This window comes from Larus michahellis, chromosome 1 (genome assembly GCF_964199755.1).
Source record: "Larus michahellis chromosome 1, bLarMic1.1, whole genome shotgun sequence".
In the NCBI taxonomy this organism is placed as follows: Eukaryota; Metazoa; Chordata; class Aves; order Charadriiformes; family Laridae; genus Larus; species Larus michahellis.
The window spans coordinates 151,222,910-151,248,226 of NC_133896.1; the positions used below are offsets into that span (position 1 = coordinate 151,222,910).

The window sequence follows — 25,317 nt, forward strand, 5'->3', positions numbered from 1 at the left end:
GCGGCTGGTGTACAAAGGACACTTTGAGAGTCTTGGTGCCTTCTGGATACCTTGTTCTCTTTGTGTATTGCCGCATGTATTTCTGTGTCTGTAAATTACTGAGCATGGGTCTCTATTGGGTGCTATGTGCAAAATCTCATTTATGGCTAAAAAAAGGAAGCATACCTTAAGGGAGGCCAAGAATTTTATTGTTAGAATAATTGAAATCTCACGAGCCTAGTGATTATTAATCCAGATTCTAATTGTTACAAAAAAAAGAAAGAGCAATAATGCTGTTAAAGTAGTTATGCTTACCATCTTACTGCTGCTCTGAGTGCTAAGGTCAGTGGCTTCATCCTGGCTGTTACAGTGAGTTGTCAGCATCAGGTGTCCTTCGCAAGGAGGAATGTGATCGTTCATGTTGGTGGTTTCATCTTCCTCAGTCTAGGATCCACTTGAGACCATTTTTATATGCTTTTCCTCTTCACTGATTTGCAGCTCCTTGTTACATCCAAATATGTAAAAGGGACTATATATTAGATACTATTTATTTCTTGTTTGTTTACCTGTAAAACCAGTTTTGTCCAGGTCTGCATTTCTCTTAGCTGGCTGCTGGTGAGTTGTGGGCTGTCCAGTGCCGAGTCTTGTACAAGCCATCTCTGCTGATCCCATGCCTGCACTCCTCTCTGCTGAGCCCTGTGTCTCCACTTCTCAAGGCCTCTGCTGTCATACCAGCCCTGTACTTCTCTACACTGCATCATTGTTGTAGCATTGTGAATATCTCATTCTATACAGAGTAACTGCTATCTATATGAAACGATGGTTGCAGCATGCCCGGGTAAACAAAAGTAGAACCAATTAGGCATAGGCCACCTGGTCAATTAGAGAAATTGCTGTCACAGCTAAATCAAGTAAGAGTTGCAGGCAGGTCAAGAAAAGTTCAGCCAAAGTAAGCCTGATGGGCTTTAGTCCTAAGGCCTTGCAAATGCAGTACAGAGCTTATGGACTGCTACTAGCAGTGGCAATACTGTGTTACAGGGCTACATGGTTTTATGGCAATGGGGAGGGATGATGTGGAAGAAGAATTTAAACGGATATGTGTTTGAGAAGTAGGGCGGGTGTCAAGAGAGTGGGGCCGGACTCTTCTTGGTGGTGGCCAGTCACAGGACAAGGGGCAATGGGCACAAACTGGAACACAGTAAATTCCATCTCAACAGGAGGAAAAACTTATTTACCCTGGGGGTGGCAGAGCACTGGAACAGGCTGCCCAGAGGGGTTGTGGAGTCACCATCTCCGGAGACATTCAAAACCTGCCTGGATGTGTTCCTGTGCAACCTGCTGTAGGTGACCCTACTCTGGCAGGGGGTTAGACTAGATGATCTCCAGAGGTCCCTTCCAACCCCTACCATGCTGTGATTCTGTGACAGAACAGTTAGACTGGGTATATTTTATAGCAGAGAGTTTGAGGGGAAGGGAGTGAGGAGGGACCTGGAAGGCCAGTGATGTTTTGGAATAGGTTCTATCTGCAGAGGATATCTGGTGTTTGTTCTAGCTGACACCTCTGTGAATGTCAGGTTCCCTCGAGGGAGAGGCTGCATCACATATCTGAATCTGGAGCTTGAAGCTGGACTTCAGCATCTCTCATCAGTCCCCCTTCTGTTCCCAGTGCAGTGAGAGAGGAATGGCACCGTGGAATCAAAGGCTTCCAGTCAGTTTTGTCTCTTGCATCTTCAATTCTCTGCTATGCAGTGTTACTCGTTTCCTCCTTTTCCTCTCTTTCCTTCCTCAATGACTATGTTACGGATACAATCCCTTATGTCCCTTTTGGCTGCTGCTCCCAAAGCATGCAGCAGCTCAAGGGCATAACTTGCAGTGCAGAGGAAGCACGTGGGAAGATGCAGGTGGTATGTCTGTGTTGTGAATATTGGTTTGAGAATTGATGCGACAGGAGGGAGATTTTCTGCTTGTCTTCTGACATACTGAGACAAGTTACAGAAGGTACAAGTCATCTTTACTCTGCTTTTCTCCCCTCACCCCCTCTCCCTCCCTTGTTTCTGCTGAGTGCAGTAGAGGTCATACTGATGAGTATTGATATATGGCTGGGGGGTGTGCTGGTAAATGAGGGTGAGGATGAATTTCGTCATGGGAGAAGGCTGTTAAGTACACAGGGAGAAAACCATGAGTGAGATGATAGGTATGGTGAGCAGGGAAGGAATGGGAATGGAGGACTGTAGCCTGTTTTGAGTACAGATTGCTACCTGAAAAAATATACCTACAAATCTATTTCTACTATACTCGTATCCCTGTGTTATTCCTCTGGAACGCTCACTGACTCCTGCCACTTGATCACTGTGCATCTGTCCACGGAGAACATACTTATCTGCAACGGTCAGATATATGGTCGCTGTAGGAAAAACTCAGTGCTGTGTGTTAGAGAGGTGCTTTGTAAGGGTGGAGAGTGTCTTGGGTCATAAATAGCTCCTAAGCCGTATAGAACTTGCTTTAATTGTTTTCTCTTTGGAATTTTTATGGTTGTGTTGATAGGTCTTTTTCAAATGAAACTTCATAGCAACCATTTCAATAGAAATATGAAGTATCTGAATTTCCAGGCTTTCCTAATGGAAGAGTGGGTGTTCTGATGTCTAGTCTAGCTCCTCCTGGGAGTGACGGGCTATGCTTTCGTTCTTGGACAGAGCTGTAAGGGCAGAAGGTATGCCAAGGTTCTTCCCTGCTGTCTTTGAGAATTTAGTATAGGACTTTTTTTTTTTTTTTTTTCTTTTTTTCAATGTGTGGGAAGAAAGGCTGTTGTAAACTACAAAAATGTCCTTTGAATTCAAGCCTTAAACTGCTGCTGTAGATTTCCAAGTAAGTGTGCTATATGCTTTACGTTACAAATTATTTCCTGCCTGGAATAGGGATCTTTCCCCTGATGGTGTTAGCTTTTCATGTGTTTTTCCTGTTCTCCCAGCTTTAAGTAATTTTCTTCTCTTAGTAGTTTTCCTTAGCTTCCAGTAGGCAGTCTTTAGGTGTGTTTATTCTTGTGCCCTTTAATATTTGTGAAATGTTGCCTAGGCATACCACTCTGATAATTCATACATATTGCTTTAGAAGTTACAGGTGCCAGCTGTGATTCTGCAGCCAAGAGTGAACACTGCTGCTAAAATAAGACTTACAGTGATGTTGCTGATGCTATATATTGCTTTCTCTTCTGCAAATTAGATTGCTGGCATTGTCTACTAGTAATTCTCTTTGGCTCTTTCATTAGTATGTTAAGTAAAATCTTCTTAATGTTGTGTAAGAAAGTTCTGTGAAGGCTAGAAAGCCTACAAACACCTGTAGTTCAGACACGTTCTGCACACCAGAAAATTTACAATAACTGACTCTATCTGCTTCTCAAAATATTTTCATAAGCAAAGCTTTCTGCACCTCTATCAAGGACAACAGCTGATAAACCCTTGAAATCCTTGTTTTGCAAATATCATCTGGAAGATGCCAGGAGTTTGTACTGAAAGATGGAGTAAAATAATGCAAAATAATTTCTTTATTATGGAAATGTATTGGCCTGTTCTATGCAAATGTATATTTATGTTCCCCCCAAACCTATAGTTTTTAACACAGGCATTTCATATTTATAAGAAAACTATTTTTATACGTTTTGTTGGATCTTTTTTTTAAGCAAAGCATCATTATAAAAAGACTGTAAGGATCTTCAGGTATTTGGTAATGGCAGCATAAACCAGAAAGCACTACAGTGCACCAAGTAGATTGTTAGAAGCAGCTTTTCTTGTTGAAATCTTGATTCTCTTCATCTGTTACCTTCATGAAGGCACCTAAACTTTACATATAGCTACTGTTTATGAAACATGTGAAAATAGTACATGGCAAGCCATCAGGAATTGTAGAAACTGTTCTTTCAGTTCTCTGAGGAGCTCTGGAAAGCTTCAATCAAAATAGAGAGGTTTACGGTAAGTTAAACTCTGCCGTTGTTGTTGATGACACTCATAATATCAAGCTGGACAAGCTGACAACTCTACATACCTTTGCTCGTTTTAATTGCATTAACAATGTTGTGTTTTTCTGACTGGGCTCATGTGTGATGCTGTACGTTTATTCTGTGCTGTTCATCACTTAAAAGCTGCCTAGGAGTAAAGGTTACAGTTCTGGACAAAACCCCCAATTTAGTAACTTTTAATGCTTGCATAATATTTCTCGTCCTCCTCCTGACTGCCTCTACAAAAATAATCCCCTGGACTGGTAGAGGAGATAATTTTTCTGCACACAAAATTATGTGTGCACATAATTAATTCAGTCATTATTTTGGCTTGCTAAAAAAGTACAGTGCATTCTGGTAGGTGTTCTTGTCTGAAAGCAGTTGGTATCTTACAGAAGATATGTGTTTTGATGATCCTGGTGTTTGCAGCATTGATGACTTGTTCGTCCCATATGTCTTTTTTTTTTTTTTTTTTCCTTTTACAATAGTGTAGTAGAGATTTTAAACATGAACCTGCTATCTAACGCTGAAATACATTTCTTTAGATACATGCTGTTAGGTGAAGTATTGGTTTTAATTGTAGTTAATGTAGGCTGGCATCCTTTGATATTTGGCATTATAAACAATCTAAAGTATTTCATGAAGTATTCTAAATGGTATTTTTTGTGCTGTATTTTGATTTTATATAATGAGGGATACATAGAATACGGAAGTTGTGAAACACTGGACTTGGAGGTAATTTCTGTCATCTTTGCACTCTTTCTGAACAAACAAAACACCAAAAAGCTGGTTCAGGGAAGACCAAATGCTAGTTCTTTATTTAGCATTTCATATTCCATGCTGTTAGTCATCTTGTTCTCTTGCGATGTAAACACTTAAACTGAACCTTGAAGAACTGCTTTCTTCGAGAGCTCTGTGTTGTCAACTACTAGCCACAACAACAGATTTTTATTTTTTTTGTCTTGGAGCTTTGCTATATCTTCGTTTAAATGGGAATTTTAGGTTGTGGTGAGCTTTTTTCATTTCTATTTTATTTTTTTAAACCTGGGATGTGTAAAGGACACTTTCTGTTTTTTCTAGGATCTGGTGGGGTTAAAAGTTATGTTTCCTATGTCTTTTTTTTAGAAACTTTTGCTTAGCTGATAGTTATTCCACTCTCCTTTTTCCCTGGTCAAACTTGAAAGAGAAGGCATGAATCTTTAATATTGAAAATGGAATCATTGTCTTGGGAGCCTGAATAAAATGCAATTACTCTTTTAGTCAAATTTTATTTCCTTGCTGTCTCATGTAATTAGGTAGCTTCACCAGCTTCCTTCATCTTACTTGGGAAAAATAACTAAGGTGTAGTCTCACATCACACTTAATTCACTTGAGCTGTCAGACGTTTCAAACCTTGTGGTCTTCCTCTTCCTGTCCCCAGCTGCGTGCTGTAACTGCTTCCATTGCATTGGAGCCAATGCTTGCGTGCGCTCAGGAGTGTGATTTCATCTAATGCCAAAAAAGTGTTTTTTTGCAAGGACCTGTCGCCACAAGATTGCCCGAGCTGATAAGAGGAGAAAGCGTGGCTAGGAATGGGGAAGGAAGTCACTTCTCCCCTCCCCTGCCCCATAGTTTGAGGAAAAGGCGAGGGGAGGGTGGCTGCCTTCTGGGGCTGTGATTTTTATTTATTTTTTTAAAGTACCGTCAGCTGCAGTGGTGGGTCATATAGCTGGTGCTCACCTGGACACTCCTTTGCTTCTGAGGCTGAGGTGGGAGTGCAGTTCGTTCTTTCCTGAATTTCTAACTGTCTCAGGCATATGTAATTTAAATATTTTCAGCAGGAGGACAAGGTGGCTGCTTCTCCTCTAAAAAGAGAAGTTTGTGGTGTTCGCGTTCTTTGATAGGTAAGAATGAGAAAAAGGCCACAGCTCTGTTTTCATGTTTTGAATGGCTTTGCTGAGCCAGCAGATGCTTGCATTTTCAATGTCATAACCCACTTAAAGAACAAGCTGGTGGTATGTGGTTTTGAACAATTAAATAATTACTTCCAAAGTGGTTTATGTTCTGTAGCATTTTAAACCAGTTGCTCTAAAAGAACTTTTTTGGAAGAGAGAATGCCAATTTATCTCAATACTTACAAGTAAACCCAGCTACAAATATGCCATCAGCATTGGTAACTTGCTAATTTTGGATAAGTTTGTATTTAGAAATTTATCCTTATTACTGGGCTTACAACACACATATACAGAGAATGGGTAAGGTGCTTCAGGGGAGTGATGGTAAAGACCTGTCTAAGAAGTATTAGTTTTATTTGGTCTAAAACTATTGCAAAATCAAATAGATGGAAACAGATGGTTCAGCTTCTTTTCAGTCTTTTTGAAGTTCAAGGGCTTTTTTTTTTAAGGAAAAGAAAATGATTTAATGACAGTGATGTTCCTTTTGAAGGTGGTTAGAAGAGCTGGTGTCATGTAAATGATGAAATATCTCCAGAGTTGCCTCAGCAAAAATTAGTCTTCTGATTATGCAGGAATGTGGGTAGTGAGCTCACAGTAGTGATGCAACTTTCTTGCTGTGTTGACTTACTGACTCTTCTGTCCCATGTATGTGAATGTTTTTTTTTAAGTTTATTTTTAATTGTGCTGTGTTTTCTAACATTTGAACTTCATCTTAAACCCATTTCTAACTAAAATACTTTTAGCATAATTTGACTTGTTATCTCAGCTGCAAGGTGAAGTCAAGCTTTAGTAATCATATTTGTGTCAGTCAGTGCAGTGGATCAAAAAGTACTTGTAACCTTTGAGTCTGTGTGTACCCTTCAGTTTTAGTTTCAGTGGGAGAGTGTTATCCTGTTGACTTTGTTTGCAAAGCTGAATGTTGGATTTCCAGTGGTTAAGGGCTTCTTCTCATTTTAAACTGAATTCTTCTATTTAATTTCTGCAGTTTTAACTAGTTTCAGTAGAGGTAAATTGATATAAATGAGGGCAACTTAGCTTCTTTGTATACTGCTAATTAATCACATTGCTCCACTCTTTTGGTTCATGTATGGATTAATAGTTGCCTTTGCTCTTTATTTTACTGCTGCCTAGTCAGGATGCGGTCTCTGTCAACACGCAGATGCATGGTGCCTGTTTATAATGAAGTTTTGCCCTGTGTTGGGGGATGTGTATTGTAAGTACTATAGTAAGTGTACCCGAAGTCATAATTGTGTGTGGTCTTAGGAAAGAGCATGAGGAAAACACATGTTTGATGGTGGTCTTGCTAATATAATATGTTTGTCTGTTATCAGAGAGTATATGTGAAATGCTGCTGGTGTCAGTTGGCTTGCAAGGCTGTCCTTCACTAGAACCTGCATGGAAACCTGGAGGAGCTGGTTCGGCAAGGAAGGGCAGTTACGCGTTTCAGCTGCAGAAGTTCACTGAGCAAAGAAAAATGCTAGAAGTCTGTCGACTCTTATTTCGATAGCTGCAGTCTTGTCTTCCCCACATTTGGCCCTGTTTTCCAGGGCAATGACCAGGAAGTCTTTCAAGTTTCTGTGCCTAGATTTGTCTGTTAGAGATTATATTGCATTGCAGTAACTGTCTTTAGTATGGAAGCTTCATGCAGTGAAAATCCCTAGTGATGTATATGTTTACTATGCCAATACTTGGGAGTAATTTTTTTTTAACCTTCCATGTAAGAGAGAAGTGATAGATAATTAAAATGTACTTGTAACTGTTCTGAAATACTTTCATTAGGAAGCTCTCGTGGTTTTTGTCTTATTTCAGAATTGTAAGTTTAAATCTTGATTTGGAGCATGACAACTTCTGTTTTGGTGAGATGTGCAGTAATTAACCCCTGTAATATCTTGGACTGCAACTTCAAAAATACATTTCTCTAATTGTGCACAAGTTTTAGAAACCATGAAACTTCACTGTTTTCGTAAGCACAATGGCAAAGCATGCCCTTAAAAGACTAAAGCAAACCCTAGTTATGTGGAACCTAGGATTAACATAAGCTTGACGATCTGTAAATCAAAGCTTGTGTTAGGATGAACTCTGGCCTCATGATGGCTTTCGTAGGGAATTTCTAGGTTCTGACTGTTGCAGGCCATTGCATCAGAAAAAGAACTTGCTCCAAAACTGTGCTTGTTTCTCATGGTTTTTAAAAAACACTGTCCCTCCCCCCCAGATAAAAACCCACAAACCCAATAGTTTAAGGTATTTGCTATTTTAGTATTTTTTCAGCATATACTATGTAATGGCTGAGGGGCTTTTTTTTGTGGTGGTTTGTTATGTGGTGTTTTTTTTTTTTTTTTGTTTAACTGGGGCTTTAATCTTAAATGCTGCTTCCTTGCTGTACTAGCAAGACAAACACTGCAATGTTTTTTTCTACAGACCATGCAGTTATCAGGTCACGGGGTTTTTCCACTTTTCTGACTCAATAGCTTGCAACTGTGTGGGATCTTATAAGTAGGAGAGCTACTGGCCATCGTTTTACATCTGACTGAGCAGTGGTAGGTGACAGCTCTTCATTTGTTTTCTAACTCTGCTTTAATCTTCACAATGGAAAAGTTTCATACTTTCTTTTATAGGCAGGATTTGGGATTGTTAGCTTTATTTGTCACAGGTTTTGCTTAACATGTAACACAAGTAGCTTAAGTTGGATTTTGGAGTGTCGCTTTCTGTTACTGGCCTGATTTGGTGCTTTGATTGCATGAGAGATGCTGTTGAATTTCCTTTGTTGTCCATGCCTGATTTAAAAATCTCCAAACACTTACTTGGGATAATCTGGGTATATTTGATCATGATTTGTTAGAGAATGGTGTGCTAGCACAGCATTTAACTAGTGACTCAGTGAATATTCAGGAGCCGATTCATAACTGGCTTTCCCTGTGTAATGCAGATTTTCAGTAGTCTATGCAGACAATTTGTACTGCAACCCTTTTGGGCAACATATGATTTCTTACTGTCATTTCTAGGGCAGTAAGGTCAATATTTTTCAGTATAAAGTGTGTGAATGTTTCTATGTGCTTATTTTAAAATGCTTTGGAATATTTTGAAGTCTTACGTTGTTATAATCCTGCTTAAATGGCAAAAGGCAGTGAGATTGCATAGGGGAAATGTAGAACACTTTTTTTAATCAGTGATGTAATTCTAAAGAAAAATAATTTTTCTTGTTATATGCAATGTGGTGATCTCTCTAGTTGTTATGATTACTACCATCTCCTTTAATTAGTCTGGCTGCTGTGTCTTCTCCACTGCATAGTTCTGCCCCGTGTTAGGCACAGACCTCCATGGAGGAATGTCTGCAGCCATTTAATGTTTTGAAAAGTGCTTATTTAGTTTGTGAGTGAAATATACACACCTAACTCTTGCTGTAGTTTACTGCATTGAAATGCTCTGTTAGCAATATCAGAACTCTTTTCATATCTGGCAACAAACATAGAGGCTGGAATCAAAAATACATGAATAAGAAAGGTGGATCAGGCTTCATTTCTGAAACAGACAAAATCAGGGAAATAACCCCTTATCAGGAGCGCAGTAGCACTTTGCTTTCAGTTCCAAGCTTTCCTGACCTCCTTGAGCCTCTTCTGCTGGGGAAACATGGGGTTATCTCAGTGTGTGAATGTGATCAAGAGCAAGCCTCCTTTGAGTCCAAAGCATTATGAACTTGAATGGCTTGAGGTAGTGAGGCAGTGAAGTCTATATATGAAGTCTTCATGTGAAAGCAATTCGAGGTCAGAATTGAAAACTGAGCATACTGGTGGGCTTTCAGTTTCCTGTATATGGCACTCTTAGTGTTGGGGTTAGGACCCATACAAAGGCTGAGTGGAGAGGCAAGAGAGGATGGGTGACCTTCTGGAGGTCTTGGAGGAGGAGGTTCCTGCAAGAGTGTTTGAGTTTCTGAAACACGTGTTTGGGGACTGCTTAAAAAAGTTTACAAGAAAAGTTTTCCTAGGTGTGTCTTCCAATGCCAATAGGAAAGAATCTCTCTTGCTATGTATCTAAATGCAGTGCGTTCCTTGTGACATAAGAATCTCCCAGGAAGAGAGGGGAGGGCACCTTCTCAATCTTCTTTTCAACTTTTATTGTGAAATCCGAGTGGAATATTATTAGAGTTTTAAAAAGTAAGGAAGTTCAAGGTCATTATGGCAATAAATTCTTAGTAAGGGAAGCCAATATTTGAATTCTTTGGCTTTCCAACAAAATTCTTGCTTTACAGTTCTTAAGAAGAATTATAACTACATATATTGGGGTATATATAAGTGCATGCAGACTTAATTTTACCTTTTACTTCATTGAGGCTCAAATGTTTGAAGCCTGCTGCGTCACTTCTTAGTAAATGGAAATGTAGTGAAAAGTATAGATTTCTTGGAAGCCATTGACAGCAGTGGAAGCCAAGGTTGGAATGGCTCTTGTACTATATTTATGCCACTATTGTGACAGCTGAACAGTCCTCATTATTATTCCCAAACTCTTCTTGCTGGTGGGTGTTGAAGCTTAATGTCTGTGAATTAATTTTTTTCAGTGTTTTATTTGAAAGATCTTTTCTTTTCCCCCCCGAAGAAGATGTTTTCTTCTTTGGGATTCAGTTGAAGTGAGTTGACTTAAAAAATAAATACACCCCAAAAATAAATACACCCACCCTAAAGCCTGTATCCTGGAAAACATAAGCTGCCATAAGCATCCTCTTTGCTAGTAGCATAAAATCCCATGTGTTTTATGTTTGGACATAACTTTCTGCAAAGTTGCAATGTGAAAAGTCAGCCTTGAGGATATCCATGTAAAATATAAGCTGTTTAAAGGCTTGGCTCTTTAATATCTGTACAACCATATGGTTAAGATCCTGTAGTAGTAGGAGCAGTACAGCCATGGAAGAAGTAGTAGTGGAGCTTATATTTTGGTCTCTTCAAACTATTTCAAGCCTGGATTTGACTCAGTCTCCTCCATTAAGTCTTACAGTAGAAGGAGGTAAGCAAGTGTGCTTAATAAACTGATATGCTGCACTTAATGCAAAAGGAAGCCCGAGGGCCTATGTGTAGGGCTAGATGTAAAATAGGCTGGTATTTGGGCTTTAACTCTAGGTGTAGAGATGATTGCTGACATTTTTATTTCAGCTGTCTATGCTACCCCTGGTGCACAGCCAGTTAAACTGCTTATAAAAACAGCTCATACATTGCTGAAACATCAAGTCAGCTATTCTTAAGGTGGCAATGGCCAAAAAGTTTATTCTTTCCTCTTGAGAGAGGTGGGGATTGGTTTAGAAATCTTGCATTAACTGTTAAAGAGTTACATTACTTTGAAAAATGTATTACTTACCATGTCAGCACATAAGAAGTACTACAAGGTATATTCAAGGCATGTTTTTTTTTTCTCTTGACTGAAAGTAATTATCTCTGGTAAAAAAGATGCTGTGCAGTGAGGTGCTTCATTTTGCTACTTTTTACGTGGTTTGTTCAGTCTATATAGAAGAAAATCTAAGATCTTAAAAATACAAATAATCTTGGTCTTTTTTTTTTTAAAAAAAGGAAATATGTTCTTACTTGTGCTATTCTCACATATAGACAGTGTTTGGTGACTTGCTTATACCCAATATTTGGGATAAAATGGGTTTGTGAATGTCAGCATTCACTTAAACTTGTAAAGTGATTGTCTCAGTGCTCTCCTTTTGCAAAGGGAAATACAACTTAGAATTATTTCAGAATTTTTAAAGGAATAATTAAGTACTTGATTTTCTTCATTAATATTCTGGGTTTGTAAATTGGCAAGGCTGAAGCTCTGGTAGTTTAGAATTGGCTGATACCTTGGAGGTCCTGAATTTGGAAGAAATTTATTTCCCTTATTTTCTGTATATAGGTTCTGGTATTTGGTGGGTCAACCTATGTCTGGCTGATCTGTACGAAGTGGGTGGTAGTAATTGAGATAGTGAAATTGGGAAACAAAGAATGGTTTTCTGCCCAAGTATTTAAGGAGTTAGATGAGATATTAATAGCATATTGATTAAATGGTTTTTGAAACTGCAAGCTGTGATAAAAGTAGCATCCTAATATTTGCTACTTTTAATAGACCAGTTTTGGTCTGAGTACCGAAGTTCTAGGCGTGAAGTGGGGAATAGGTAAGTCTCCTTTCTTACAATTGTATTGTGAGCGTGATGAGGTGGAAAAACCTCTGGACACTAGAGTCTTTGCTCAATTCTTGTGGTACAAGTCAAGAAAAAAAGTGCATCTGAATTACAACTATTGATAAAGGACAGGAAAAAAGCCACTTCTGCTTAGCTGCAGATGAGAACTAACTTGTAGCAGGAGAAGAAAATGCTTTTGAAAGAGAAACCTGATATAATGAGATCTAATGAGGAAGGATGCGTATTTCAGATGCCTAGTGAAACTTCTTTTGGCTTCCTTTAGGCTTGGGAGAGGTAATACTAAGGCAACTGGTGGAAAGGATTGCTTGCCAACTGCATTGGTATTTTTTTTATTATCGGCTCTTGAGTCTGGCCTGGGGCTGAATTGTGTTCCTCCGTGCTATTTCTTGTGGAAGATAACGACAAAACTTTTCAGTCTGATGACAAAGCATAGGCAACTGTTATCTAAAGTTGAAAGCTGTGAAGAACTTCCACTTATTTGCTAAATAAAAATACAGTAATTTTTTTTTTGTTTGCTGAAAGATATTTAGAGGAGCAGATAAATACTTGTTAATAGAACTTCCTGGTTACTAAATTGCAAAATTTCTTCTATTTGTGTTCCATTTTTACACTTTCAGTGTCGGGGCTGCTTTTCTATCAGTGATACCTACTGTTATCTGAAGGGCTAAAGAATTTATTTTTCTGAGGAACAAAGTTCAGTGGAGTTAAATCCAGCTGGTGGCCAGTCACAAGTGGTAGTGGTGTTCCTCAGGGCTCAGTGTTGGGACCATTTCTCTTTAACATCTTTATTGATGATCTTGATAAGGACATAGAGTGTATCATCAGTAAGTTTGCAGATAACACCAAGTTAAGTGGGAGTGTTGATCTGCATGAGGATAGGGAGGCTCTACAGAGAGACTTGGATAGATTGGATCGATGGGCCAACGCTAATGGCATGAGCTTCAACAAGGCCACGGGCTGGGTCTTGCACTTGGGCCACAACAACCCCATGCATCGCTACAGGCTTGGGGAAGTGTGGCTGGAGAGCTGCCTGGCAGAAAAGGACCTGGGGGTTCTGATTGACAAGCGGCTGAACATGAGCCAGCGGTGTGCCCAGGTGGCCAAGAAAGCCAATGGCATCCTGGCTTGTATTAGAAATAGTGTGACCAGCAGAAGGAGGGAGGTGATTGTCCCCCTGTACTCAGCACTGGTGAGGCCACACCTTGAGTATTGTGTCCAGTTCTGGGCACCCCAATATGAGAGAGATATCGAGGTGCTGGAGCGAGTGCAGAGGAGGGCAACGAAGCTGGTGAAGGGCCTGGAGAATAAATCTTATGAGGAGCGATTGAAGGAGCTGGGACTGTTTAGTTTGAGGAAGAGGAAGCTGAGGGGAGACCTCATCACTCTCTACAACTACTTGAAAGGCCATTGTAGAGGGGTTGGTGCTGGTCTCTTCTCACAGGTCATTAGCGATAGAACAAGAGGGAATGGGTTCAAGCTGCAGCAGGGTAGGTTTTTTCTTCACAGAAAGAGTGGTCAGACACTGGAATAGGCTGCCCAGGGAGGTGGTGGGGTCACCATCCCTGGATGTGTTTAAGACTCATTTAGATGTGGTGTTAAGGGATATGGTGTAAGGGAGAACTTTGTAGAGTGGGGTTGATGGTTGGACTCGATGATCCCAAAGGTCTTTTCCAACCCAAATGATTCTATGATAGTGAAACAGTCTAGTTACATTCTTCCAAGAACTTCAATCAAATCTCACATCTAAACGCTTGAGAGTCAGTGTTGCAAGAACTGAACAGGTTTTATTGTTCCACCTCCCTTCAAGGCAGATGACACAAGTGAAGGTTTTTCCTTTTCATCCTTCTGGGTGGAATAAGGTAATAGTGCGTAATGGTTTGTTAAACGTGTTTTTTTTCCCCAGCATTGCTTATGTTTTGTGATTGATTTTACATTTTGAAGCCTTTGTTTGTTTATGCAGATGGCTTCTACTTACTTAACTAAGTGGTTGAGCTCTTGATAACCCTGCTTTCCTTTTGCATTTTAGTGCAAAAGATGATATTGATATTGATGCCCTTGCTGCTGAGATAGAAGGTGCAGGAGCCGCAAAGGAGCAAGAGCCTCAGAAATCCAAAGGCAAAAAGAAAAAAGAGAAGAAGAAACAGGATTTTGAGTAAGCTTTTTTTTCCTATTTGTCTTATTTCATTCCATTGTAGAAACCTTCATTTATTTAAGTACCGTAACTTCTTTCTTTTTTTAGTGAAGATGATATCCTGAAGGAGCTGGAAGAACTGTCAATAGAGGCGCAAGGAGGGAAAGTTGACAGGGAACCTTCTACAGGAAAGGTGAATGCTGAGAGGGAGGTGGGCTATTTTATAGGAAATAATTGAAATACAAGGCACCTCTGTCCCAGAAAAATTCTAGTGGTGCAGTGTAGTTGTAGATCCTATGTGAAACGTGCAGCTAGCATGTATTTTTAATTATATGTGATCATAATTTCATAGTAAATTCAATTGTGAAAGCTTTTGCCAGAAGCCATGTCTTCATGCTGATAATTATTCAAAGTCAATCAGAATAAATTGTAATTGTGGGCCGAGGTGTAGTACACTCAGCAGGAATAGTTATTGCTTTCAAACTTTGTCTTCAATAAGAGAAGCTTTTCTTGACATCTCTCAGTGCTACTTCCTAGCTCACAATAGCAAGTAATTTTTCATGTCTAATTATTGAATTGTTTAATTACCAGGTTGAAAATGACAATGAAGAAAGCTTATCAAAACAAGATAAAAAAAGGAAAGGAAAGAGTAAAAAAGCCAATCAGGAAAATGACTATGACAGTGAGGAAGTGGAAGATAAAGATAAAAAATCTAAGAAAACTCAGAAAGCAAAACAAGACATGCTTTCTGGCAGTGATGATGATGATCATGAGACACAGCTTAAGAAAAGCAAAGGGAAAACTCAGAGGTCAAATAAAAAGCACGATCTGTCAGAAGAAGATGAAACTAACATTAAGAAAAGCAAAGAGCGTGCAGCATCTACAGGTGGGAGTGGTGATGAATCAGATGACGTCTCCCAATCTAGAAAAGGACAAAAGAAAAACCAAAAACCGAAGTCCACTCCCGCTGCTGAAAGTGGGGATGATGAAGAAGAACCTTCATTCAAAGTAAAAACAGTGGCTCAGAAGAAGGCAGAAAAAAAAGAACGTGAAAGGAAAAAACGTGAGGAAGAAAAAGCCAAATTGAGGAAGCAGAAAGAGAAGGAAGAATTAGAAGGTGGTGGTAAAGAACTAGCAAAGCCGAAGGAAGCTCCAAAAAAAGCTGAAGAGAAGGCTTCTCCTGAAGTCGCGGCAACCTCTGGCCCTGGGGAAAAAGGAGAGCCTCCTGCAGGAACAGAGGGTGTGTAACGTGGTTTCTAAAACTGTAATTTAAACACTGTAGCTTTTACAAGAAGGCCAAAGAGCTGGCAGGCAGTGAGGATCACTAGGCATTGGGTTGCCCTGTGTGCCTCTCTGTGTTGGCTCACGTGTGGCTGTTTTTTCTGGCCTGTAGTTTGTTCAGGTACATGGGAAAACAAAAGCCAGATGGCGAATTCTCATTACAATATATACTTACAGTTCTGTATTGCAAACATACTTTTTCACTTCCCAGTTATTCTGTTACATGAAGACTTCAGGCCCTGACTTTAACTTAAGAGACAGTTTTATTTTTTTTTTCCTTATGAAGTGCTTATGTAGTAGCTAGTCAAAGTGTTCCTTGTTTGGTGTTATTTTTCACATTTGAAACGTTAATTGCATTTAGAATATCTTTAAATTTTCTGGGGTCTTTGAATGTATGCCTCTTCTTTCTATAGCTGATGACAATGAGGGGGACAAAAAGAAAAAAGACAAGAAAAAAAAGAAGGGCGAGAAAGAAGAAAAAGAGAAAGAAAAGAAAAAGGGTCCCAGTAAAGCCACAGTTAAAGCTATGCAAGAAGCCTTGGCTAAAATGAAAGAGGAGGAGGAACGGGCAAAAAGAGAGGAGGAAGAACGCATAAGAAGACTGGAGGAACTAGAAGCGAAGCGCAAAGAGGAGGTAACGTGTATTTTGCTCTGAAGACAGAATAGGGGAGAGGGGTGATCTTAACTGGTACCCTTGTGGGTGCAGTTGGTGGATTAGTCCTTAATATGTTTCTCATCAATAGAGTGTGCCCTTGGCCAGCTTTTGTGTAAAGCATGCTTTCAAATTTCTGCGTGTTTTTTAACCTTTTTCTAGGAAAGGCTAGAGCAAGAGAGGAAAGAAAGAAAGAAACAGAAGGAAAAAGAGAGGAAGGAGCGTTTGAAGAAGGAGGGAAAACTTTTAACAAAAGCTCAACGAGAAGCGAGAGCCAGAGCGGAGGCTACTCTTAAACTACTCCAAGCTCAGGGTAAGCAATAAAGTTTAAAATAATAATAATAAAAATAATTCGTACCCCTTACTGCTCTGTGTTTGTTTTTTCTATCTGGAGCTCGGAGAGCAAATACTGAGTAATTCCATTTAAAGCTGCTCTGTTGTCAGGGAGGCAGTGTGTGTGTGCCCCCACCCCCTTTTTTTTAAGTAGGTGTAGATGTCTGTATATTTTCATCTTACGCTTTAAATGTCCAACTTTTTAATAGATTTTACTTGCGGTTTAAAGATGTCAGTTATAAAACCAAGGAAAAATCACTTCTTTCCATTGCTTAGTCCAAAGGCCAGGAAAAGCAGATGGGTTGTGCTGCAGGTCTTCTAAGACCAGTGATCCGGATCCTCTTGAATTAATTGATGAGCTGGCTTAAGCAAGTGCATTGTTTTGCCTCAAGTTAGCTAGTCCACGGGAACAGTATATTATCTTGCGTTTGCTTCAGGAAAAGGGTATATAGGATCTCCTTTGCTTTTCTGGCAAATACATCCTTTTTCCATTGCAATGAAGTAAAGGTACCCAATGTATTGTAAGCCCGTGTCCTAATTTGTTCCTGGTAACTTGTTTGTGGCTAAGGAAATAAATTAATTCCTGGGTGCCGAGTATCCTTCTTTTTGTATTTGTAGGGAAAACTGTCTGACACTTTGCTGGTAGGTGGATGTGTAAGGGTAAGAATCTCTGTAGCTAGTAAAATGTTTGGAGCTCTTAAACGTACACAAAAGCCGTTTCTCTTCAGTCGTTTCTGTTAATTAGAATCCTCCTAGTTGTGTGCTGCCACAACTGCATTTTTGTCACATCTACACTGTAAATCACACAGTGTACCTGAGGAATTGAGTGTTTCAGAAGGTGCAGCCATGAATTATTAAATTGTCTTTGCACCAAACTTCTGTTTTTAAGTGAATCCCTTCCAACATTACAGTGTGGTCTTTCTGGTTAGGTGGAGATGAAGCTGATGAATTGAACCTGGCATTATTTTAATATCTAAAACCATCTATGTTAAACCCAAAAGACAAAAAACCCGCAGCACTGAGCAAAAAGCAAAATACTATCTACTGACCAGCCTTAAGCTTTTAAGAAGAGCTGTGCCTCTTAACTGCTCCAGATAGTCTGCCAGTCATCCTAGTTTCAGACGGGTTTTAAGTGAGTTTTAGCATAGCAGACTTAAACTGACATATGCTTGTTAAACTTGAGGTATGTGTGTTCATGAAATCCTGTGTAAGTATGTGATAGCTTTATACCCGGAGTCTTAGGATCAGATTGGTTTTTTGTTGTGGTTTCCCCCCCCCCCCCCCCATTAGTAATCTGACTGCTTTTTGAGAGCATTCAGAGTATCTGAAGAACTATACTTTGCTCAAGTTTTGCAGCTTTTGAAAATCAGACTTTCTGAAAAGATAAAATACACATTGAACCTACTTTCCACTCTCTTCCTTCCTTCACCTTGCAATTCTGGAAGACGTGTTGTCATTTAAACCAAAGCTTATGTTTAGTGATTAGTCACGTGGATTTTCTTTCTAACATTTTTTTTTTTTGCAGGTGTTGAAGTGCCATCCAAAGACTCTGTGCCAAAGAAGAGGCCAATATATGAAGACAAAAAGAAAAAGAAGCAGCAGCAGATGGAAAATAAAGAAGGTGTGGTTTGCATATAGGGATACTTAATAGATTAGTCACATTTCCGGAAGTGTTTGTGGAATAAATCAGCTAATCCTAAAGTAATTGCGCTTCAGGATGCTTCTGAGGTTCTTTTGACACCCCTGCCCCCACATGCAAGTGCTGATGCATTTGGATCCTGAAGTTGTTTTGAAGACTGCTCACATAATCCTTTGTTTTGCAATTTACTTGACTGTTATTTTTTTCCTAACCTGGGTATTTTCTTTAGAATTTCTAAATGCTGGAGATGTACAGAATGTAAAGGCCTTTTACCAATGTGAGGTTGAATGCTTTGCGTGCATATGTAGGTTAAATACAGTGTAGTGTAAGTAACAGTGACTAGTAATTAAGTCTAAGTTGATGTCCCAGGATGAAAGGGGATTGATCCTGGTTTTAGTACTTCTAAGTTGGAGACAGTTTTTTCGTTTATTTATTTTCTTGTATAGAAAGCCAGTTCTCGGTTTCCAGGGCATGAGTAGGTCAGAGAGCTTGCATTTTTGAAAATTTAAAGTTTATTGCATTGTTTAGACAAAGAGTGAGTGTGTCAGAATTTTTTAGTTTTGTGCTTTGTGGTTTGTCTGTGGGGGTATTACTGTGGCTCTTCTCAAGACTATTCCTTAGTTTAAACAAAACAAAACCCCCTTGCATCAGGTTTCTTTTGTTATTTAGCTGGGTTGGTTTGGTTGTGTTTTTTTTTACATTTGACAATGAGAGTTATGTGGCTACAAGGCACCTACAGAGTGTGTGTAAAGGCCTGAGAACATTGCTTGTCTGAATTGTATCAGTGATTTATTTTTTAATATGGAAGAGTAGAGCAAGAATGGGTAGTTCATTAGTATTCATTTTCTCTTGTCTTTTAAAGAAAGTGAGGGTTTTTTAATGTTCAAGAGCAATGGTAATCCTCTTAGCCAATAACTGACCTATCACATAAATCTGTTTTAACTGCTTAGAAAGCCAAATGTTTTTCAAATAAGCCACATGCTCTAACTTTTGTTTTAGCGTAGTAAGTGGGAGTTCAGTTAGTTTGGTATTAAATAAGTCCAGATTTCGTTCTACTTGTAACAGCACAACTTAAAAATAGAACTTAAATGTGAAGCTGTGTGTGTCACTGAGTTGGTTTGCACTTTGGAATAATGTAACAACCAGTTTGCTTTCTCGCAATTTCAGAAAGTGTGGAGGTAACTTCCCCAGCTGAAGATGCTGTAGAACTGGAAACACCAGTAAAAGAAGAGATTCCTCTTCCAGTAGAGCCAGGTTAGTAGAAATGCTAATAAATTTAAAACACATAATAAAGGCTGTGTGGCAGTGCTGCATGGTAGGTATCATACCTTGTTGGGTGGGGGCTGAGTGGACATCCTTTCTTGAGGTAGTTGCTGTTTTGTGTGTTTTTTTTTTTTTCTTTTCCTTTTCCTAAGGGAGGAACTGATGGAATTTTATGGAATAAAAAGGCATGAAGCTTCAGAATGAGACTGTAAAGGTCCCTTTTTCTGGGTGACTCCAGTGTTCAATTGGCTTAGGCAACTGTCTCAAATAAGTACAGTCGGTTCCTTACGATTAGCTCCCTTGACTTTTCATTTGCTTTCTAAATGGCTGTTTTGTCAGTGGTTAGGTAGGGACAGGGAGTAAAAATGCTGCCTCTAATATTGATGCTGCAATATTCACAGCGATTGTATTCTTGATTCCAAATGTTTTACTTTCACAAGTGCTGCACGCAGTGGGTGCAGGTTAGCTTGTGAAACTGAGTATCAGCATACCAAGTGATTGCCACCCTCATTTTTGCCTACACACAGTACTTCTTTTGGCAAAATCACATTGTACTGGACTTCTTCCTCAGCCTGAACTGTTTCGGTTTTTACCCTTATTCTTAAGTCAGACAAATACTGACAAAATTTCCAGCTTTTTGACAACAAAGCTGCGTGTGCACTATAATTCTAGTTTGACTTATCTCTTGAAGGAGCAATTCCATTGCTATAGCAGAGAAGGGCTCACTGGTAGAACATCAGTTCCCAGCTAATATTCTAGCAATCTGCAACTTACACTTCATTGCAGAGATGAAATTCTGTGACACTCCATGTGCTGCAACATGTATATTGCTTAATGCCTCTTTTGGAGAGGGTTAAGGGTTTGCATTTTTCCATCTATCTGTTATTGAGAGCTGTAGTCTTTTCATATATCTAATTTCTGCTGGAGTGAAGGTATTTAATGTTTCTGGAATCCATGGTATAATTATGTTAAAGGCACCTGGAGCCCTAAAATAGCACTTTTCGTAGACAATTTTATATTTTCACAGTAATTAAAAATAATACTGTAACTTGTTTTCTTCTCTGTCACTTTGTTAGACATGTCTAACTGTTAATTGGGCAGCTCCTTTCAAGGAACGTGGCTGTGGTAGAGGTTTGTGTGGCATGCATTATGCAGGCACTTGCATGATATGCGGACAGGAACTAGATGAGTCGTTTAGCTATGTCTTCCAAAAATGTGTTTTGGTAGGCAAAGATGCTAGCACTATAAGATTTTGTGGACAGAACTGAAGATTATTTCTTAAGTATGCAACATTTTCTGTTTGGGGAACATGGGGGTAATTTGGTAGAGCTATGGTAGCATCAAACTTGTAAGTTGCAGTTGTCAGTATGTCAAAGGAAGGGTCATCTAAAAATGTTGTATGTTGCTGGGCTGTTTCTTTTGTGTCCTTTAATGTTGAATTTCTCGGTTTCAGAAGAAAAGGAGGAAGAAGAAGAAACAGAAGATGGGGGTTTGGATGACTGGGAAGCTATGGTTAGTGATGAAGATGGAGAGAAAGGTGGGCATGTAAATACCAAACATACTCTTTCTGATTAAGAGGTTTCTTTGGGCTGAGTCTTCTGTATGTTGTCTTTTAATCCTAGCTGGCAACTAGGATCACGCAACTGCTCACTCACTCCCCAGTGCATCTCCTCTCCCCGTCTTGTACCCCCCAGTAGGGTAGGGAGAAGAGGGAGGAAAGGAAAGGGAAAAATCCCCAAACTCGTGGGTTGAGAAAATAACAGTAGTAGTAATAATAACAGTAAAAGAACATACGAAGTAAACTAATACAACACAAGATCCTCTCACCACCTGTGGATTGGTTACTCAACCAGTTTTCAGCCTTTCTGGAGCTGTGATTCTGGATCCCTGCCCCTGGCCAACCCCCATTTATATACTGAGCATGACGTCTATGGTATGGAATATTTCTTTTTGCCAGCTTGTCCTGTCTATGCTCCCTCTCAGCTTTTATGGGAAGCCAAAAAAGTCCTTGACTAATGTAAATATCACCTAGCAACCATTAAAACAATGTGTGTTATCAACATTCCTCAACATTCTTCTCATACCAAATCCAAAATGCAGCAGCTACTAGAAAGAAAATTAACTCTATCCCAGTTGAAACCAGGACAGTGTAGAAAACAATATTGTATTTGGATTCTCCCTCTGCCCCATTAGATAAATTGTGAGGCAAGTGTGATAAGAAAGGCAGAGCTTTCAGAACCTGCGCTAATGCAGTTCAACAAGATCCTTTAGAAATACTCATATGTGCAGTTATCACCTAAAATAAATCAGTTGGATTTTTTTGTTTCTTTTTATGGGAGTAAAGATCCCCTCCTTTTAACATGTGCTTAAACCACCTCTGGGAGTTTAGGGAAACTTTTTACCTGATGCTGTATTTTTCTGGTAACCATCACAAAGCCGTAACAGTTTTACTACACAAATCTGGCAATGTCTAGGAGAGTACCTTTGAACAAGTTCTCAAACAAGTGGGGGGCTACGACGGGGTGAAGGTTAATGTGTGTGTGTTATAGTAAGTTCCAGATACTTTATCTGCTTCTTTGAGAGGCAGGTGTGGAAGGAAAGGGAAGAATTGCCAGAACATTCACATTGCTGTGTGTATATGGCAGAGCCCGTATTCTGTCTGCAGCCAACAGCAATGTTTCTGGGGAAGTTAGAGCTGCGCAAGAATGCAGGGATAACTTCTCAGGTGTTTTCCTCCAGTGGTGGAGGAAGCCCTATTGCTGTGAGTCTTCCTGAACAGTTGATTACTGTTCTTAACGCTTCTATGATGTGACTTCATTGTTTCTTAAGATCAAAGGCTATTCATCAAGTATTTTTTTTACTTGCTCAGCCCTATACTTCCAGCACCTGTCCTTTCAAGTGTAATGCTTTATTTACATGTAGGTACAGCAGCGTGGATTTTATTTCAGCACAAGTGTGTGTTCCTGTGGTGCTGGACTGTTCTATTTGGAGTACTAAGGGCTGCCTGCCTTCTTGAAAGTCTGTTTCAGTCTGTTGCCTGGGAAGAATGTCACATCCCACTTCTCGCAGCTTGGATTTGAAGGACCTGCCAGAAAAAGAGCCTTCCTGGGAATTAGATTTAGTGTATTACTAAGCTGAGGGACTTCCCGCGGAGCAAGGAAACATAACTAAGAGCAGTGAGCCTCCTAGCAGCTCTGTGAAAAACAGAGTGCATGGCTTTAAAGTGTCCGTTAGCTTGTCTTGTGTGATTTTGCAAGTATGATAAATGGGAAGCTTTCAAAGAAAGAAAATTACTTTTTGGTAGTTCTTTTTGTTTGTTGACTGAAGAATTCCTCTGAAAAATATTAATCTTCTCTGAACAGTCTAGGAAAACCTTAAGGTGTAGAAGAGGTGCTAAGGTGTAGAAGAGACCATTTTTTCTGATTGTTACTTCTGCTTAAAAGTGCATTCTTGATCAGTAATACACTGAATCCATATTGTGGTGAATTTGGAGCATTTTTGGCTTTCTGTTTAAAGGTGTTAGTACATTTGTTCATTTATGAAGCTCACAGAGCTTTAAAGAATATCATTATCTAAATATTTACAAATGATGTCAAGTGTAAGTGCGCTGATAATATCATTCCTCTCCTCAAACTCACTCTGCTTGCACAGATTCTAAACACGTCAGCAGCTCTGAACATGAAATGCTTTTTTTATTTTATATTGAAAGTTGAAAAATGATCTTGACTAGCACTTCTTGAATGGAACCTACTCTCAGTCCTCACTCTTCTGTAGTAGTTTCTCTTGTTTTTTTTGTTGCCCTTTCCCTCACAAGTGTGAATTTAATAGAAAATTTTTACTTTAGATTTTGTTGTTGTTTTTTTTTTTTTTTGTCAGAGAGCAAACCTGTCCACATTGAAGTCAAGGAACAAAATGAAGTAGAGGAGGAAGAGGATGAGGAAGAAGAGGACGAGGAAGAGGAAGAAGAAAGTGAAGAATCTGAAGATAGCGAAGGGAGTGAAGATGAGGATGAAAAGACTTCAGATGAGCGAGAGGCAGACTCCCAAGCTATTGGAAAACAATCTGTGGAAAAAAAGCCCGGCAAGGAAATGAGCTCTGATTCTGAGTACGACTCTGATGATGACCGTACTAAGGAAGAGCGTGCTTATGACAAAGCTAAACGGAGAATTGAGGTATTAAGATACAGCTCTGTTTGAACAGCTGGACTCTTGTGTTGCATAAGAAACAACTTGATCTTCTGTTCATTGAAAGGCCTTTTAACCATATTTGTCAGAATGATGGCTGTGTCATAACTAATATTTAGGCAGGCCCAGAAATTGTGTTAATTAAGAAAAAAGACCTGTTTTTGCCTGAAGCCGAAGTATTTGGTTTTAGGCCACTTGATCACAAAGAATGTGCGCTTCAGTGTCGTTCCCCTCCGCCTCTTCTGGAGAAAGAGGGTATTATCCTTTATAGATAGATACTTCAGATTTCTCAAAGATGTATTTCCAAACTGTTCAATGCTTTTTTGTGGCTGCTAATCTCCTCGGTTTCCTTACCCAAGATGCTTCTTCAGAATCATCAACAAACCTACATGTTAGTGGGTATAATAACTTAGCCTACTAGACTGTAACCAAAACCAAACAAAACCGCCCTTAACTATTGTAAATTTTTGATTTGCCAAAAGAGGAATTACAGACCTTGAATTGCTTTGAAAATTTAAGTCTAACTAATATAGTCTGAACTATGTTTTATGTATGTAATCAAGTCAAGACGCGAGCTGTGTTTTTATGGTTTATACTTACCAAATTTTATGCGTCTTTTCCATAGAAGCGACGAGCTGAAAACAGCAAAAATATGAACACTGAAAAGCTTAGAGCACCAGTTATCTGTGTCCTGGGGCATGTAGACACAGGCAAGACCAAAATTTTAGATAAGGTAAGATGCAGAATGTGCAGGCACTGCTTGTGTGTCTTGTTTATGCATGTGGGGGTTTTGGTTGAAAATAGAAAGAATTAAAGTGTACCCAAAGAGATTATTTTGGTCTCTTACATGTAAGTATTTCTGGTCTTTTTTTGTCTTTAGCTCCGCCATACTCATGTACAGGACAGTGAAGCTGGTGGTATCACTCAGCAGATTGGCGCGACTAATGTTCCTCTTGAAGCTATTAATGAGCAAACAAAGATGGTGAAAAATGTAAGTTGGAGCACTTCAAAGACTGTTTTTAAAAAAAATATAGAATGTAAACTAGTTAAGGTAGATTTCCTGACATGAGCAGATGAACTTCCCCTCCCATCTCTAATATTGGGCTTGATTGTTTTTTAATTCCTAATCTCTTCCCCTCCCCGAATCGTAGTTGATACACATTTGGTTTCAGATAATGCATTGCCACTTCTTCAAAAAAATACACAAATACTCTGTTCTGGATAGTGCACATATGTGCATAAAATGCTTATTTGTCAATGTTTTGATTGTAAATTGAGACTTTTGAAACTTAGAGTATGTTTTCTGTTTAAAAATTTACCTTTTTACTGTGTGCACTGAAATTGGGCCAGTTCCTTGGTGATTAATTTTCTTGTGTTGCAGAAATAAAACTGTTCTGTGTTTCTTGTTTTGGATACTGTATCCAGTTTTGCTTGCAGCAGCATCTGACTGAAAAAACTTGGTAGTGATGGCTCTTTCCAAGATTTTACTATATTTATTAAAAATGTAAAGTCAGTGGAGAAGAGAAAATGTTCAAGACAGGGATGATAAATCTCACTAGTCTGAACTATTTTTTCCTCTTCCCCCCCCCCCCCCCCCCCCATTTTTCTCTGCCTTGTCTTACAAATTTTAGCTGAACTTATGGCCACTTGATACCTAGGGGAATGTGACGCATTTTTTTTTTTTTATATTGAAATGAGCTTTGACTGATTTGGTTTATGGAGGGTGCTGGCATTTCTTAAAATATGTATCTGGATTTTTGAGGT

General features: G+C 39.3%; 1 protein-coding gene across 5 annotated transcripts in view; it reads left to right on the forward strand.

The window, feature by feature from the left end:
• Positions 1-25,317, forward strand: part of EIF5B (eukaryotic translation initiation factor 5B) — a 39,552-nt gene that overhangs the window by 1,681 nt on the left and 12,554 nt on the right. For 3 of the 5 annotated variants that reach the window (XR_012590084.1, XM_074609046.1, XM_074609075.1), the window contains exons 2-12: positions 14,097-14,222; positions 14,310-14,394; positions 14,793-15,441; positions 15,896-16,116; positions 16,297-16,447; positions 17,993-18,088; positions 19,274-19,360; positions 20,823-20,906; positions 23,246-23,541; positions 24,179-24,286; positions 24,434-24,544. Coding sequence is in view for 4 of the 5 variants with exons in the window: in XM_074609046.1 (XP_074465147.1) it covers positions 14,097-14,222; positions 14,310-14,394; positions 14,793-15,441; positions 15,896-16,116; positions 16,297-16,447; positions 17,993-18,088; positions 19,274-19,360; positions 20,823-20,906; positions 23,246-23,541; positions 24,179-24,286; positions 24,434-24,544 (2,014 nt within the window). In the remaining variant the exon portion in view is untranslated. Of the gene's footprint in view, positions 1-7,646; positions 8,442-10,804; positions 13,930-14,096; positions 14,223-14,309; positions 14,395-14,792; positions 15,442-15,895; positions 16,117-16,296; positions 16,448-17,992; positions 18,089-19,273; positions 19,361-20,822; positions 20,907-23,245; positions 23,542-24,178; positions 24,287-24,433; positions 24,545-25,317 lie in introns of those variants that run through there. The other 2 variants (XM_074609064.1, XM_074609055.1) reach the window with 2 other exon arrangements.